Genomic DNA, 16,167 nt, shown 5'->3' with positions numbered 1-16,167 from the left:
GCCACCTAGCTAGAATGGATGGAAGCCAGGCTTAGCCCCTAAGCTTTTTAGTATGCCACACAAACAATGCCTTTCTACTGAAAACTTTAAACAGTCTATGAGAAACTTCTTCTAGAAATGGACTTTTAGTGCTACCATTCCAGAATTACAAAAGCAACCATTGTTTGAGAGTGTATACAAAGGATACTCTTTGGTCACTTAATGTCACCATGTCATGTTCCTCAAATACCAATGACTGAGCAAACTCTAGAAACACAGCTATTCTAAGAAAAACATAAGACAAGATACCCTTAGTCTGTGCCAACCTGTGCTGAAAAATCAAGCAACCTAAAGCCAAATTCTCCTGTCATGTGATGTCTGTCAATGTTGCGTGCAGGAGATGTCAGTAAAGCTCAGATTGGTATTTGGAAGCCAAAAAAGTAAACCAAGGGACCCACACACACACAGCTTGAGCTGTAGCCCCTCAAATGACACTCTTCCATCGTTGTGAGCAGAACCATTCTCCTCCATGCTGGAGTAGAGCGAGAGTGAGATCATGCGTGGCACAGAGTCCTGGACTCCGTGAGGACAAGGTTTACCTATTTTTTTTCCATAGCACCATAGAATAAGAAAGGGACTGGATACTCAGCTGTCACCATCAAATACAGTCGAGTGAGGAACGTAACACCACTGTACACGTGTCATGTGCAACCTAAAGTCAGGTCATATATTCAGGCAGAAATATCTAGAAAGTGTCTGAGGGTCTGAACACAGGTCCGCCTGACACTAAGGCCTGTTTATTCTCTCAACTGCTTGGCCACACTTGGACAAATCTGCCAGCTGTACTCTAGACGCAGGAAAGTTAGCCGCCCCACCTTCCCTCCCTCACGGTGAAAGAGAAGGAACACAAAGTGTATGAACAGGAAACAGGCAAACTGATCAAGAAAGGGGCATACAATTTGTTGGTATTTAAAGCCACTTATTTAAACTTAAAGCCATCAACACAACTCTGAGAGGAAGAAGTGGTGGCATTGTGAACTCTGCCTGGAACCAGTCCGTCTGGGAACGAAAAGTGTTCAATTCTCTTGTTCCTAGAACAAACCGATGTCTTCATACCCAGACCAGCATCACCAGGGAAGGCATGAAATTGCCAAAGCTTCCCTACAGAGAGACAGTCCTGAGGGAGAAACGGCATAATAGCTTCTGGCCTTGACAGAACCAATCTTGCCTATGTGGCAGGAGCGAGGGAGGATGGTGTTGACTAAATGATTTTATTTTCACAAGTAAATGACAGTAAGAGGATACACCCCCCAAGCCATGAACTAGATTTCAAGATTTGCTGTCAACAAGATACAAAACACACACACACACACACACACACACACACACACACACACACACTCATTAAACATAGTCTGGCAAAGCCTGGGAACTAAAGCCCTCATATGAAATCAGTGTAGGAGAAAACACACTGCATGCAGTACAAAGAAGATGGCGTTCTGATTGGTGCTCTGGAAGGAATGTAGGTGCCTTGTCTGATCCTAAATCACTGTAGAACATAGCATCGGCTTTTTTTTTTTCCCCCTAAAAAGTTTTTTACTCTGAAATCCTGCCTAAATGCCTCTCATCTCATCAGACTCATTGGAATAGGAACCCTCCCTGCCTGTGAATCTGGAAGACAGGATCTCTATCCAGAAGAAGACAGGCAGTGAAAACAAGAGTGCAGCCTCTAGAGATCAGCCTGGCACCAAGGCAAGGGCAAATTATTTAACCCTTTTGTCCCAGTTTCTTCATCCACGAAAAGGAGGTCCTAACTGAACCCATTTCACAGGGTTGCGGAGAGGATAAACTGTGTTAGCACACATCAAAAACCTCCTCATGTCTGGTAGTGGCCAACACTAACCTGTGAGTTATCAGCAGCGGTGTAAAGTACCTGCAGTGGGTCTCCAACTCAGTGCCCTGCAAACCAGATGTTTCTTTTGTGTTTTAAGTTGGAGATAAGAGTGCTCAGAAGGAGGGCTCAGTGGCTAAGAGCACTTGCCTCTTTTGCAGAGGGCCAGAGTTTGGTTGACAGCACCCACTCTGGCCAACTCACGAGCAGGTTTTAACTCCAGCTATAAGAGAGCTGATGCCCCCTCTGGCCTATGCAGGTACTGCACTCATGTGTGATACTCACGGACACTTCAATAAAAATTAAAACAAATCTAAATCTGTGCTAGAGGAAAAATGGTGAGGATGGGGAAAGTATGAGTTGGGAACATTTTAAACAGGAAAGTCGATGGGATATAGTAGTCCTGGGACTAAGAAAGTTAAGTGTATGAAATTCATCCTTTTTACCACATTCCTGAATATTGGCCTTGCTACTTCTGAAGTCACTGCTTTTCCTTCTTTCTTTTTTCATTACTCTTAATTTGTTTTGTTATATTAATGCATATGAGTGTTTTGCCTGAATGTATGTCTAGGCACCACATGCATGTCTACTGCCTACAGAATGCAAAAAACAAAACAAAACAAAGCATCAGACTCCCTAAGTCCTGGATTATAGATGGCTGTGAGCCATCATGTGTGCCCTGAGAATCGAACTCGGGTCTCTGGAAGAGCATCCCTTACTCTGGGTCTCTAAGCCATCTCTCCAGCCCCGTGACTTGCTTTTCTTAAAGCTGGATGTGCTGGGACAGCACATCACACAACTCAAAGACCCCTTCTGAGCTCAGAGGAAAACAACAACTGCGCTGACTGTGGAAGGCCTCTCCTATCCAGAGGGGGGCCGTCTCCAAATTCTTCATATTACATTCAAGAAAACCATCCTTACACTTTTGGATCAACAGTACCACTAGATTATGTACCAGTAGATCCAAAGACCCCAAATCAGTACTGTATTTCTTTTCACACATGTGTTTTAAATGTCATCACCTACAGAACAGTAAGTTTGATGCCACAGCTCAACAGCTAGAAGGCAACTCTGGTGGCCATTTCTACTCTGGTGGTAAAGTGATCTGCCATATGACCTTAGAACAGGGTCCAAATGTAATCCTCAGACATTCCTGATAGCGTCCCATAGCTAGCATTTACTTGCGGCACATTGCTACTTACTGGTGCAAGAAAAAAATTAGCATTTTCTATGGCTGAAGACTTTCAAAAATGTATTAAATGAGGCGTGATGATTTTTGAGAATACCTTGATAGCCTGTGCACCTCACATGGATTAGGGGATGAGGAAATTTAGAAACTCATTTCTGCATGGATCTTCTTTCTATCTGGTTTTTATTGCTCCTGTGGAGGAGATGCAGCCTCGTGATCTCTTATCAAAAACCAGGTCACCTGAACTGAACTTCAGCCTTCCCTTTGGCCTCTGGAAGCAGATTGATTCTAGTTTCATGAACTTCAATGTGAGTCCAGCAGACCAACAAGCACTTGGAAGTGATTGGATCTCAGAGGAAGGAAGGAGTGATTGTGTCAGTTACCTGTGTGGTTACCATGACGATCTTCAGTATCTGCAAGCCTAGTTTCCATGGGATCTGACGTCTGGCTCGGTATTTCTCACAGGGGCTCATGAAGTAGAACTTCAGGTCTTCCCTCAGCCATTCCTCTTTCACCTCAGAATCAAGAGACGCCATCGCACTTCTGCCACAGAAGACAACTTTTAAACATCCCTGCAACAGCTTGTTTCTCACAGCACTCCAGGCCGGTACTTCCTCTCCACATACTTCTCCTGGTTCTACAGACACAGAACTCTGAGAGACCAGAGACCTTCTTGTCCCTAGAAATCCAAAAGAGGGTCCCACTCCTTTGTCACCTGCCTTTGCAGCTCACTCAAAATGCCTGTTAGCAGAATTAAGCGTTTAGTCTGAATTAAAAGTTTCCTACATCTTAATATATGATGTCTCTTGTTACTAAGCATTAGAAGAAAGTGTGTGAGTGAAAGGATGACCATGAGAGCATGGAAATGCGAGAGTTTCTCTGTGTGTGAGTGTTTTATACCAATAAAAACAAGATCGGAAGCTATCCGGGCAGGCTGGGTTTGAAATGCCTGACATGTGATACTGGTCAACACAATTCAGTTGTTAAGGAATTGAAGAACCTTTGTTCTGTAACTCTGAGAAGCCTTACATGTCCTACGTTTATGAACCAATAACAATGATTATAAGACTTCAAAACAGAGAGTTGTGGGAATGGATATGATTGTGATACATTGTATAGATGCACGAAATTGCCAAAGAATAAATACTTAATTCAAAGATTTTAGCAGCTTGAGAAAATTAGAATAGCAGCGCTCTGTTCATGTCCAGCCAGAGTTTTGTCAACTTGGCTTGTCAACTCCAGACTCCTGGAGCTGGGGACACGTGATTCACTAAGGCCAGAGACAACCAATGAGATGTGGCCAAATTACTGTGACCATTACTGATGAGACACACATTTTTTAAAAAAGTTAAGTCTCCAAAGTGAGGGATGCAAAGCATGCTGGGAGTACAGAAATTATTAGTGCTTCTGTTTTATAGCCCCTAAAAACTGAAAATGTGAATTTTATGAATAGTTAATGTAGCATAGAATATGCATAATACAAAATTAACCTAAACTATACACATAATATAACAGGGTAATGTGTAGATCTAACAGTAGCATGGAAGCAATGTGACTGTGTAAGCAGTGGGACTGTTGTGAAGAACTTCTACTGTTAGGACAGAGTCAGCAAGGTCAGAGACCATAGACCAAGAGCACGGGCTGTGAAAGAGCATTTGGCCTTCCTAGAGGGACTCTCACCACCTAAAGGAGGCCTCCCAGAGGCTGGAGCTAGGCCGGAAAGTCAAGAAGCCAGAAACCAGTCTAACAACGACGTGAGTCGCTGGCTCCAACTGTTTCTGAATTTGTCCATCTCAGGCTTAAGTCTTGGAGACCTAAATCCATTTGAGAGTTGGGGGGGTGTCTTAATGAGTAAGCACTGTTGGGCAGGAAGATTGTTCGTGTTATGGATTTATTGGGAAGCTTTTGAAATTGAGGGCGATTCCTGGTAACCTTCCTTTAGAGAGTATTTAAACAACATCCCGAAGTGTCTTTTGACCTGTCTTATCTACCTTGCCTAACAACTTTAAAAGAAACTCGAGGTGGCATGACTGGGCAGAACATGAGCACCATGATGTACGTGGGAAGTGAAAGGACATTTGTTTGTTTGTTTGTTTGTTTATTATGTATGCAGTGTTCTGCCTGCATGTACTCCTGCAAGCCAGAAGAGGCATCAGATCACATTATAGATGGTTGTGAGCCACCATGTTGTTGCTGGGAATTGAACTCAGGACCTCTGGAAATGCAGCTAGTACTCTTAACCTCTGAGCCATCTCTCCAGCCCATGAGTGGACAATTTAATGGAGCCTGATTTCTCCTTCCACTGTTGTGTCAGACTGAACCAGGCTTCCATAGCAGTTGCCTTTACCTACTAAGCCATCTTGCTGGTCCTGGTTTTCTGCTTCTGGTTTGATTTTCTTTTTTCCTTTCTTTATCTCTTTCTTTCTTCTTTCTTCATCTTATTACTAAGATTGGTACACTAGGTTAGCTAGAACCTACCTGCCAGAAGTGAAGAAGGAAGGGGGAAAGAAATGAGGAAGAAGAGGAGGAGGAAGGAAGGAAAAAAGGAGAGAGAGATGGGGAGGGGAAGAAAAGTGAAGGGAGAAAAGATGAGAGGAAGAGAGAGATGGAGAACACACTTCCTATGTGAAACCCACACTGCTTGAAGGTGGACAGGGAAGTGCCGGGAAAGACTGGATGGTCTAACAGCAGAGAGCTCCTAGGGCAATCTCAGCAGATGTCTAGAGTTGCTGCCAACGGCCACTCATACATTCTTTGACTTTCTGGATGGTTTTAGGAAAGGGTACCAAGGAACTAGGATTCATGCTAGGTCCCACCATGAGCTGACGGCAGATTCTCCTCTCACAGAGATGTGTGCCCCAATGCACTTCCCTCTCAGGAAGTAGGCTGAGAAACCACTCCTAAGGCTACCCAGCAGACCAGACTAACTCCATGTCCTATTTCCAAAGAAAGAGGAAATGAAAGAGCAAGCCCAGGCCCAGACATGCTAGCCATAAACCAGGTGACTGGACACAGACACAGATAACTAGGGTACTTTAAAGTGTGGGGTTGCTTGAGTCTGGGGGTCCCAAGTGGAGCTGCCCTTTGTGCCCTGGGCTATGCAGAAGAGGAACCTCCAGGGCCTTGGGGCAATCTAAGGTGTAACTTGTAAGATATATGACCAGCGCCTCTTTAAAGACAGCCAGACCAATGGCAATCAAGTAACAAAGTAGCTTAGAATGCAGCAGAAACAGAGCATGCACCACTATGTGCATTAGGACACATTAGAAAAGAGCTTTGTTGAGGCTGGAGGGATGGCTCAGTGGTTAAGAACACTGACTGCTCTTCCAGAGAGCCCAGGTTCGATTCCAAGCATCTGTGTGGTGCTAACAACTGCCTGTCTTCAGCCCTGGGGAATCCAGTGCCTTCTCCTGGCCACTGAAGATACTGCACACATACGGTACACGGAATTACAACAAGCAAAACACCCATACACATAAAAATAAAGTGAAAAGAAAAAGAAAGAAGCCTTGTTTGCCATACAGCATGGGGAAAATAACTATAAGGTTAACTTCAATAAACAAAATAACTTTTAAAAATGAGAAATCAGTACTAAATGAGTCTCGCGTCTATATTCTCAGCACTCCACAAGCTGAGGCAAGAGGATTTGAAGAACTTCTAGGCCAACCTGGGCTACATAGTGAGTTCCAGGCCAGGTTAACACCAGGTGTCTCCCTCACGATGTTGCTGTTGCTGTTGTTGTTGTTGATGATGATGATGACGACAATAATGACAACTATGATGCCAATGAAGGAAGACGAAGATGAAGATGGTGATCATGAAAGAGTTCTCTCACTGAACCTAGATCTCAGATTCTTTGCTTCTGTTTCTACCTCCCCTGCACTAGGATCCTAGGCAGGAGCCACCACACCTTGACTTTTGTCAATTTTTTTTTTTTTTTTACACAGATTCTAAGGAAGGAAGTCAGGTCCTTACACTTGTATAACAAGCACTTTGCTGACTGAGTCATATTCCTAGGCCCTAAACATTTAAAAGATCACTAAGTAACACTGTTGAAGATCAAGTTACCAAAGGTGGCGGGAAACCCAGCATCCGTACACATCAAAATAAGATATGGAGTAGAAATAGAAGCTCGGTCAGACTATGGGTTGAACAAATGCTAGAGAATATGGAAGAAACGTGAGGCTGGTCCAGCAGTGGGAAGAAGGAAGCAGGTCACAGCTACGCTGTCCAGTAAGAAAGTCCATCCTTCTGTAAGTAATTGAGACCATGTGATGGTTGGGCTTAGGGTTACTGTATAACTAAGGGCAATTCTAGCCTTATCAAACCAAGTATGTGGAAGCCTGAAAAGTAATTACCAATGATGCGTAGTCATATTGAGGTCATAACCACAAGTTTCACCATAGGATTAAGACAAAGGCTCTGGGCCTTTGCTTCTGAAAAACACATATGCCAGGTACCCTGATGGCATCTTGCTTGCAAAGATGCAACCACTCTAAGCTGCTATTGTGTTGAACTTCCACTTGGGCGACCCTTACTCTGCCTGACAGAAGTGACAGGATGATTTTCACAACTGACCTGCGTGAAAAGTGGCCTGTTGGTAACTCCCCATGCTACCAAGGGTAGCCTGAGCCTGAGACTGGCGCCAATACAAAAATCTAATTTCTTACTGAGACCCCCATCTGTCTTTCCTTCCTGATACCAGTGTTAGTATTTCTTAAGGACCAACTGTCTATAGAATGATCAGGAACGAAGAACAAACGTTAGGTTCTGACGCGACTTCATTGAGAAAACGTATGACATCTTGGCAAAATACCTAATGCATAATAAATTCAGGAGACATCTATGCTCTCGTGTGATCAAAATGAGAAGAGAAGAAACCACAGGCCACAGGTTTCAGAATCACCAAAGAGAGACACCTCTGAGCATGTCTGTGAGGCCTTTATTGAGGTGGGAAGACCCACCCTAAATATGGGTGTCACTGTTCCCTGGACTGAAGTCCTAGTCTCAATAAGACATGGAAGGTGACCTGAGCACCAGTGCTCATCTCTCCACTTCCTGACTGTGGGTGCCACACTCTCCTGCTGCCTTGAAGTCTCACCATGCCAGGATGCACTGTTAGCTCCAACTCTGAGCCCAAACAAACCCTCCTTCACTCCAGTCACTCTTGTCAGGAGTTTTGCCACAGTGAAGGAGGACAAAACCCACACAACTGGTCCCCTTTCGTCTTGCTCCGTGAAACTTCTCAGAGTAAACAGCCTGCAAGGTCTGCCACAGAACGCTCTGGGCTTGGTAGCTAAGCAGCAATCGACAGCTGATGGCAGTCTTTCTGGCACAGGCCTTCTCTCAACTTCTGAAACATTTCATTTCTTTGGCTTCCTTCCCACCTCAGCCTGCCCCCTCCCCCAGTCTCCTTGCTGCTCTTCTCTCTGACCTGTAAATGCCAGCGTTCTTCTCTTATGTATTGTGGAAGAGCTTATCCAATCTTGCGCCTTCAACACGATGCATTTGATGAGGCTATCCGTCTCACCCCCCGCCCCCACTCTTTCTCCTCCCCGCACCCACCACCTCAGGTTCTCTTATTCACTCCTTTCGGGGAAACTCCACCCACATGTCTAGAAGAATTCTGAAACCTACCCCGCACCTGCCTCCTGCCTCCTGCCTCCTCAGTGCAGCCACCTGTGACATTCATCCAGCCACCTTTATGGTCCCTTGCCAGATTCACAGGAAGCCACTTTGAGCCCTAGATCCTAGACATTTTGGCCTGATTGGCAGGAGGGATGAAGCGGGTACCAGGGTTTCAGTTTCAGCTGAAAAGGACCCACTCTCACATCCAGTCATCACAGGCTCTCAGCTCTGGTCCTGTGACAGCCTCCCTGCCCCACACACCTTCTCTCTTACTCCATCTCAGACATGGCTTCCCAGTGCCCCACACCACAGCTAGAGGGAAATACTTAAAACTGCCTTAGTTAACTTTAAATTGTTTTCAGCTCATTCCATAAGTCAGGCATCGCTTCCCAGCTGAAAGTCCTCTGAGACTCTCTCCTCTCAGAATAAGCACTGGCCCTCCTACCACTTCCCGGCACTGATGACAAGATTCAGGCCTGCCGCACAATAGAGTCACTCCTGGCTCTGGAACATTCTCCCTACTCTCTTGGTTTGCACTTGCTGTCTCCCCAGCTCTTTGTACATCTGGAGTCTTCTTGTCTGTAGGGAATTCTTGGCTCACTTGTCACTTTTTAAGAGAGACCTTTGGGGTTTTTTCCGTGCAGGACTGGGGACTGGACCTTGAACCTTAAACATGATAAGCAAGTGCTCTCCCACTGGGCTGTATGCCTAACCCTCTTTTTACTTTTTATTTTGACAGAAGGTCTCACTAAGTTGCCCACACTAGCCCTAACCTCATCAAGACCTAGCAGGCATGTTTTGAACTAAAGATCTTCCTGCCTCAGCCTCCCAAATAGCTGAGATTACAGGCCAGCTAGAGAGGCCCTGTTACTCATGCCCACATTACTGCACGTGGCCTCTCTATTTCTTATTATATAGCTTCATTTTCCTAGGAGAACTTCCTCTAGCCTGGTCCACTGATTCTGCCAGCACACATCAGGCTACTGAACACACAGTAGGTATTCAATGAACATCACTTGGAAGAAATGAATCAATGAGAAAGGCAACTACTCTGGGTATATAAACTTTTCCTCAGTCAGTGTCCTTTAAAATCAAATTGTAGCAACAGTATTATTAACAACATAAGAATAGAAAGTTGAAAATGTTAGAATGAACTGAATTAAACAACAGTCATGCTTAGCCAACCTGATTAGAATGTTCTTGGCGGTTTAGGTGCCTGATTTGCTGACAGAAATGCTACTTTATTTTAGTCCTAATCCTGGTGGTTTTTATAGAGTTAACTTCCACAATGATCTGCTCTTTGAGCCAAGAAGTTCATTCAGGAACAGAGTACAAAAGAAAAAGAAAAAAGAAAAAATATCAAGTGCATTAAAAAATAAAGTCAGTAAATGAATCAGATATGGAATTTAAAATTTTTATTTAATGTGTCTTCCTAGGTACACCAAGGTTCAGAAGGCATGGAAATGATTGCTAGAATAACATGCCTATAAATATAACACTTCAAAAAAATCAAAAGACAGAGGGATGGAGAGATGGCCCATGGGGAATGTGCTCACTGAGGAGGTGGGACAGTCATTGTTCAGAGCTCCAGAAGCATACAAAAGCCAGGCAGAAGTAGGGGATCCCTGGGGCAAGCTGGCTAAGTAGACAAGTGAAAGTGGACTGGTCCAGTTAAATGAGAGACTCTGCCTCAATAAATAAAAAGAATAGAAAGAATGAGGAGGCACCTGATGTCCACTTCAGGCTTACACACTCACCACACACATACAAACATGCACACACACACGGACACACACACACACACAGAGAGAGAGAGAGAGAGAGAGAGAGAGAGAGAGAGAGAGAGAGAGAGAGAGAGAGAGAGAGAGAGAGAGAGAGAGAGAGTCAACAGGCAGACTCGGAGAAAGTCTGCAAGATATTGAAGAAGCCAAAAGTTTGCTGCTGTTAGTAACTAAGCTGGAGCGATGGCTCAGCCATGAAAGGCTGGGCTCACCAGCAAAAGCACAAGAAAAAGTCAACCTAATACAGCTACAGGCAAAGGGTCTGCAAAGCAGGTGGGCATTTACAACCTAAAATTCTGTAGCAATCAGGTTGTCAGAGATCCAGCTGAATCCTCATTTATCAAATGCAGGGGAAGCGTTATTGGAGGAAACTTAAGTATTAAAAAGCACTTGGCCCATTATCTATGGTCAAGGAACCAACTGATGAGCATTCAGAATTTTCAGGCATTTCCCTGCAGACAGCTGTGATGCAGACTTCCTAGGAAACCACCCTGCCCCTTGGTTGCCTCAGAGTATCGGGAATGCAGAACTAGAGCCACGTGTGTGTGCATTCTCAACGAGCCGCTCTCCTTTTGAGGACACAAGGAAGAATCTGCTTCCTGGGGACCACGGGAGGAGGGAGTCGCCTCCTCACAGAAGTCCAATATCCACTGCAACGATGGTGTGCCCTAACTGACCTTTCCTTTCCTGAATTGTCTCTGAGCAGCTGCTTCCACAGAGCCCTGCTGACATGGCTCTTGTAAAATTAGTTACAAATAAGTGTCAGGATGCCAAGTTTCCCTTAATTATCGACAAACTATCACAGCACTATGCTTGGGAGTCTCTTGGTGGGCCACATCTCCAGTCAATCACGCCAGCTGGAATGGGCAATAGAATTTTCTTTTAATGCCCACCATTTAAGCCATGGATCAATCTTCAAGATCTAAGACACCAAGGACAACCTGTGTGGCAGAAATGTCTAGCTGAAACCATGAGGCTGTGTTTCAAAGAAAAAATAATAATAAAGATAACTTTTGAAAGAGAAGAAATGAAGTCAGCCACCTGAGAAAAGAGAAAGTTAGACACCCATACCTACAAAACAAGCTCTCTGCCTCAGGGTGAAAGAGCCCAGGAGGAACCAGGCTCAAAACAGAGCAGAGGGTCTGGAGCAGAAAGACCCAAAAAGACTTTCAGAGAAGAAGCCTACATATCTGCAGAAGCAAATGAACACACACCAACACAATCTGCACAAAACAGAATGCTGTGTCCTGCTTTTTTCAGTGTCTGGGGCTCGAGCAATGGCTCTAAGGTTAAAGGTACGTGCTGCTATTCCACAAACCCTGACTATAGACCCTGGCATTCCCTTCAGAGCGTTCACGGCCACCTGCCACTCCAGCTCCTTAGGAGCAGAAGCTCTCTTCTGGCCTACGTAGCACACACACACACACACAGCATGCCCACAGACACACCTACACACAAGTACAAATAAATAATAAAGTAATAACTTCTGGGGAAAAGTTACTCCTCTCCATATGGGGCACAGGGGTGCTTTAAAGAGACCTCTCATGCCTCAGGAGGGACACTCAGAGCTAAAACTCTAAGCCCTAGGTGAAAAGAGTGGCTGGCTTGGATGCTTGGCGCCAAATGGTTCTCTATGGCAACTGTTTTCACTCACAAACTAAAGCCACAAGACACCACCTGGTTCTCTTTGGCTTCCCCCCCACCACCACCACCACCACCACCAGTAAGTTTCAAAAACTGTCTTACTTTGGGTTTCTTGTCTCTGGCCACTGAGCAGAGGTTCACTTCAATGTCTGTTCATCCCTGACTTTCAGTCCTGTTCAAAATGTGTCCCCAGCTCTCTTGCTTTGTTGGCCGACTACAGCATTACAGTTTTATAAAAACTGTCCTCCTTGAGAGAAGAGAACATGGAAACCTCAATGTGGAGGTTCCATAAAGGGCTCCTGAGTTTGGACTGATCCTGGCTGTAGAACCTGCTGAATGAGAAAGGAGTGTCTGGGAAGGTCCAAGTCGACAGGTGTTTAATGTCTCTTGGGGTTTACAGAGGAAGATGAGCAAAAATCCTAGCAGAATTCAGACTCTACAAAGAAAACCCATCCACACCGCCCCAGACATGTGCTGTTGGCTTAGAATATGCCAAACACCCTGGTCACCAGCTCCTGACAGTGCAAAGATCTTGGTCCCTTGGAAATAAAATATCAAAACCCATATCTTGATACCCATAGGCAATTTCTTCCATTCTCAGTTAACAACAGCACTGTCTTCTTTTCCCACCAGCATGGACCAGCATGGTGCTGCCTATGGTATATTTCACATCTACAAGCCTTCAAAGGCGCACGCAAGACTGTGCCCATTAGCAATCCACACTGCTTCTGAAGACAAAGAGTATGTCAAAAATCATTTAAGCCCCGATCAAAAAAGGCCAAGTAAAAAGGAAACTGAAGGTTATGTACCACACCCAACATAAACAGAGCTGTTCTCCAGACCAAACAGGGCAGCAAGCACATGAACCCAGAGGTGTTTGCTCCTTGCTTTAGGGACAAGACAGAGGAGCAAGCACACAATTCTATGCGTTAAAATAACCTCCCTTACTTTCAGAGATGTAGTTCGTAGATTGAATAACATTAGTCATTTTGGTATGACATTCACAACTCCTGACAGTTGTCAAAGTTGCACCAACTTGATTTCTTTTCATGGATGCATGTGTGGTTGTGTGCGTGCATATGTGTGCACGTGTGTTGTACATGTGGGACAACCTCGGGAGTCACCCTCAGGAACAGCACAGACCTCCCTTGAAACAGGGTCTCTCACTGGCCTGGATCTCTGAAATTACAAGGGAGTGGCTGGACAGAGAACTTTGGGGGTCCTTCCGTCTCCTGCCCCTCCTGTGTTAGGACAACAGGCGCCAGGTATTTTGTATTGAGGGTTCCTTGAGCTTGCCCAGGACCTCTCTAGCTCTGCCAACGTGGTTGTTTCATCATTCAAAATTGGTCTTTCAGAGGTCTGAGAAATCTATGCTGCCCTTGCCGGAAACTGTCTACTAAGTAAATTTCCCTCTGATTCAGTTTTCCTTGCTGGCCTTGAGAGCACCCTGCTGGGAACGCAGGAGCCGCTCCCTGCTGCCTTAGAAAACTTTAACAGTCCACTGCTATTTGTTTTAAGAGCAACAAGCAGGAGCCAAAGGCCACTTTGTCCTCACCTCTGGGTTCAGCTCCCTGCTGCAGACACTTCAAACTCAGGAGGGGCCGCTGCTTGGCAGAGCCACCTGGCTTAACTGAACGCCTTTTCATAGAGCTGGGGAAACCAGGGTCGACCACACTGTAACCCTCCCTCCTACGAAAAGGCCTGTTTGTTCCAGAAGGCAAAAACCGGCCCTTATTTAACTAAGTGCACGCAGTAAGGGTTAGCCTGTCCAAGGTAGCAAGAATGCTGTACTAGAGCCAACCAGGATCTTTTCAGAGACTCGTCTCCAGAAAAAAAAGTTTCTCCTGAAAACATCCGATATCTCTCAGGATCCCTTGCCCGGACCTTTGCAAGGCTCCGGGGACCAGAGAAGCAAGAAAGTAGATTCACTGCGCACCCGTTTCCCACTCCGAGGGACAGCAGCCCCCAAGTGGAAGCCTTAGTGGAGCCAAAGCTTCTTACCCTTCCAGCCGGCACTCTGATCTCAGAGCCAGGACTCCGCGGAAAGGCTGCTGGGTGAGCCCCGGTCGCTACGTGTGACCCTGGTCTCCCGCCACGCCCCCGCGTCCTCAAGAGTGGCCGCTGCCTTCCTCCTGCGCTGGGGGCCCAAGGCGCTGTCGCGAAGGACTTTCTCCACGTGGCCGCGAGCCGGGGCGTGAGGCAGAATGGGGGGGGGGGGGCGGAGTCAAGTGTAGGCGCAGGGACACCGCAGCAAGAGCAGTCCCGGAAGGAGGTGACGCTGGAATCGAGAAGGCGACAAGGCGTGGCGCCCTAGAGGAGTACTAACCTGTGGTGGGGGCCCCATGCCAGATCTGGGGCGCAGTTCCACGCAGGCAGGTCCAGCGTCTCCTCGCCTCCGGGCATATCGCGGTCGCCACTGCAGTGCGGGACTCCCGCACCTACCTGGTCCCCTAGCTCCCCTCGATCCTCACGGTCCCGACACCCTGCTCCGCCTGGGGGTGTCTGCGGGAGGCAGGCAGAGCAGACGCCTTTATAAAGGGAAGTTGCCCCGGGAAGCCTGCGGTGAAGCCGCCAGTCGTCCACCCCGCCCCCGCCGCCCTGCAGGCCCTGCCCTCCGCTGTCCTGCTTCCCCCATTCCTCTCTAAAAGTTGTCCTCTCTAAAAGTTGTCCAAAAGCTCATTGCATTTCTTTTGAGCTCACTATGTGGTCCAGACTTGCCTCTTATTCAGAGCCATCTTCCTGCCTCAGCCTCCTGAGTAGTAGGATTACAAACACGTGCCACCAACACCCGGCTTGTCCGTTTCGTTTCTTTGGCAAGTTTCTTCGGACTTGTTAAGCGCTGGTACTGTGATCTACCCGAGTTAGGTTACAAGGGCAAGCATGTGGAAAGCAAGACACCAGGAGCCAGGCAACTGAGGGGACCTTCTGCAAGCCCTGGAGAAACCAGAGCAGCAGACCCCAATGGCCGCTCTGCCCTTCTCCCTTGCTCAAGATAATGGGTCGCCACTCCTGAACCAGGCTACAGTGCTCCACCTCAAGCCAGGGCAGGACATTTTGGACATAGCCGACTCAGACGCTCCTATTTTCACCAGGTAGCCCCACGAACCAAACCTCTACATTTCCGGGTTATGTGCATCAGTGAGTGTTCAAAAGGTCCCTGGGTTTATCTAGGTCAAAGGACAGTTTGTAGAGGATTGTGTAGAAACAGTTGGGCAGAACTACTGATATACAAGCCTTTATCGATCCTTTCTGCAAGGTTTTGTTTTGTTTTGTTTTGTTTGAGACAGCCTCATCTAACTAACCCAGGCTGACCTCCAACGTTCTAGGAAGCTGAAGGTCACCTTGAACTTCTGATCCTCCAGCTACCACCTCACAAGCTCTGCTGGTGTTAAGGCAGAGTCTGCCCCCACCCCCACCCAATCTACTCTCTTTTAAAAATCACTTTCCACCAGGTGGTGGTGACCCACGCCTTTAATCCCAGCACTTGGGAGGCAGAAGCAGGCGGATCTCTGTGAGTTCGATGCCAGCCTGGTCTACAAAGCGAGTCCAGGACAGCCAGTACTACAAGATAAATCCTGTAAATAAATAAATAAATAAATAAATAAATAAATAAAACCACTTTTCAAATACCATTATGTAACCATGCTTCTCTACCCCGCCCCCGCCCCCAATTCCTCTTAGTAGACATGCTCAGTGGGCATGGCGGGGTTGCAGGGGTGGGGGTGGGGGAGGGAGAGTTACAGAGGCCAGGATTCTGTCCCTACTAGGAATGACTAGATGAGGCCAGCAAGAGAGTTGAGGGAGTAAAGATGCTTGTAGCTGGTCCTAAGTCTGCCCCCAGGACCACACAGTAGACAGAGAGAACCATCCTCTGGTCTCCACAGCCCATCAGCGGTGCCTGTTGGCATCCCTCTTCCTACCACAAAATAAATAAAGATGGAGGGCGTGGGCTGGGGCCGGGGAGAAAAGAGAGAAAGGGGAGGGCAAGTTCAGAGAAGTTTGTCACTACTCCAAAGGCATCCCCCTGAGCAGCCAGCAGATCCTGTCTTTCTGTT

At 46.6% G+C, this 16,167-nt stretch overlaps 1 protein-coding gene across 1 annotated transcript in view; it reads right to left on the bottom strand.

Moving 5' to 3' along the window:
* Mcoln2 (mucolipin TRP cation channel 2) overlaps positions 1-14,542 on the bottom strand; it is a 42,642-nt gene extending 28,100 nt beyond the window's left edge. The window contains exons 1-2 of the mRNA XM_051165547.1: positions 14,439-14,542; positions 3,443-3,602 (exon numbers count right to left, since the gene is read on the bottom strand). Coding sequence (XP_051021504.1) covers positions 3,443-3,602; positions 14,439-14,515 — 237 coding nt within the window. The 5' untranslated portion in view covers positions 14,516-14,542. The remainder of the gene's footprint in view (positions 1-3,442; positions 3,603-14,438) is intronic.
* Positions 14,543-16,167: the final 1,625 nt, after the last annotated feature.

Source organism: Acomys russatus, chromosome 23, assembly GCF_903995435.1.
Source record: "Acomys russatus chromosome 23, mAcoRus1.1, whole genome shotgun sequence".
NCBI classification, from domain to species: domain Eukaryota; kingdom Metazoa; phylum Chordata; class Mammalia; order Rodentia; family Muridae; genus Acomys; species Acomys russatus.
This window is presented reverse-complemented; position numbering and strand designations above follow the sequence as displayed.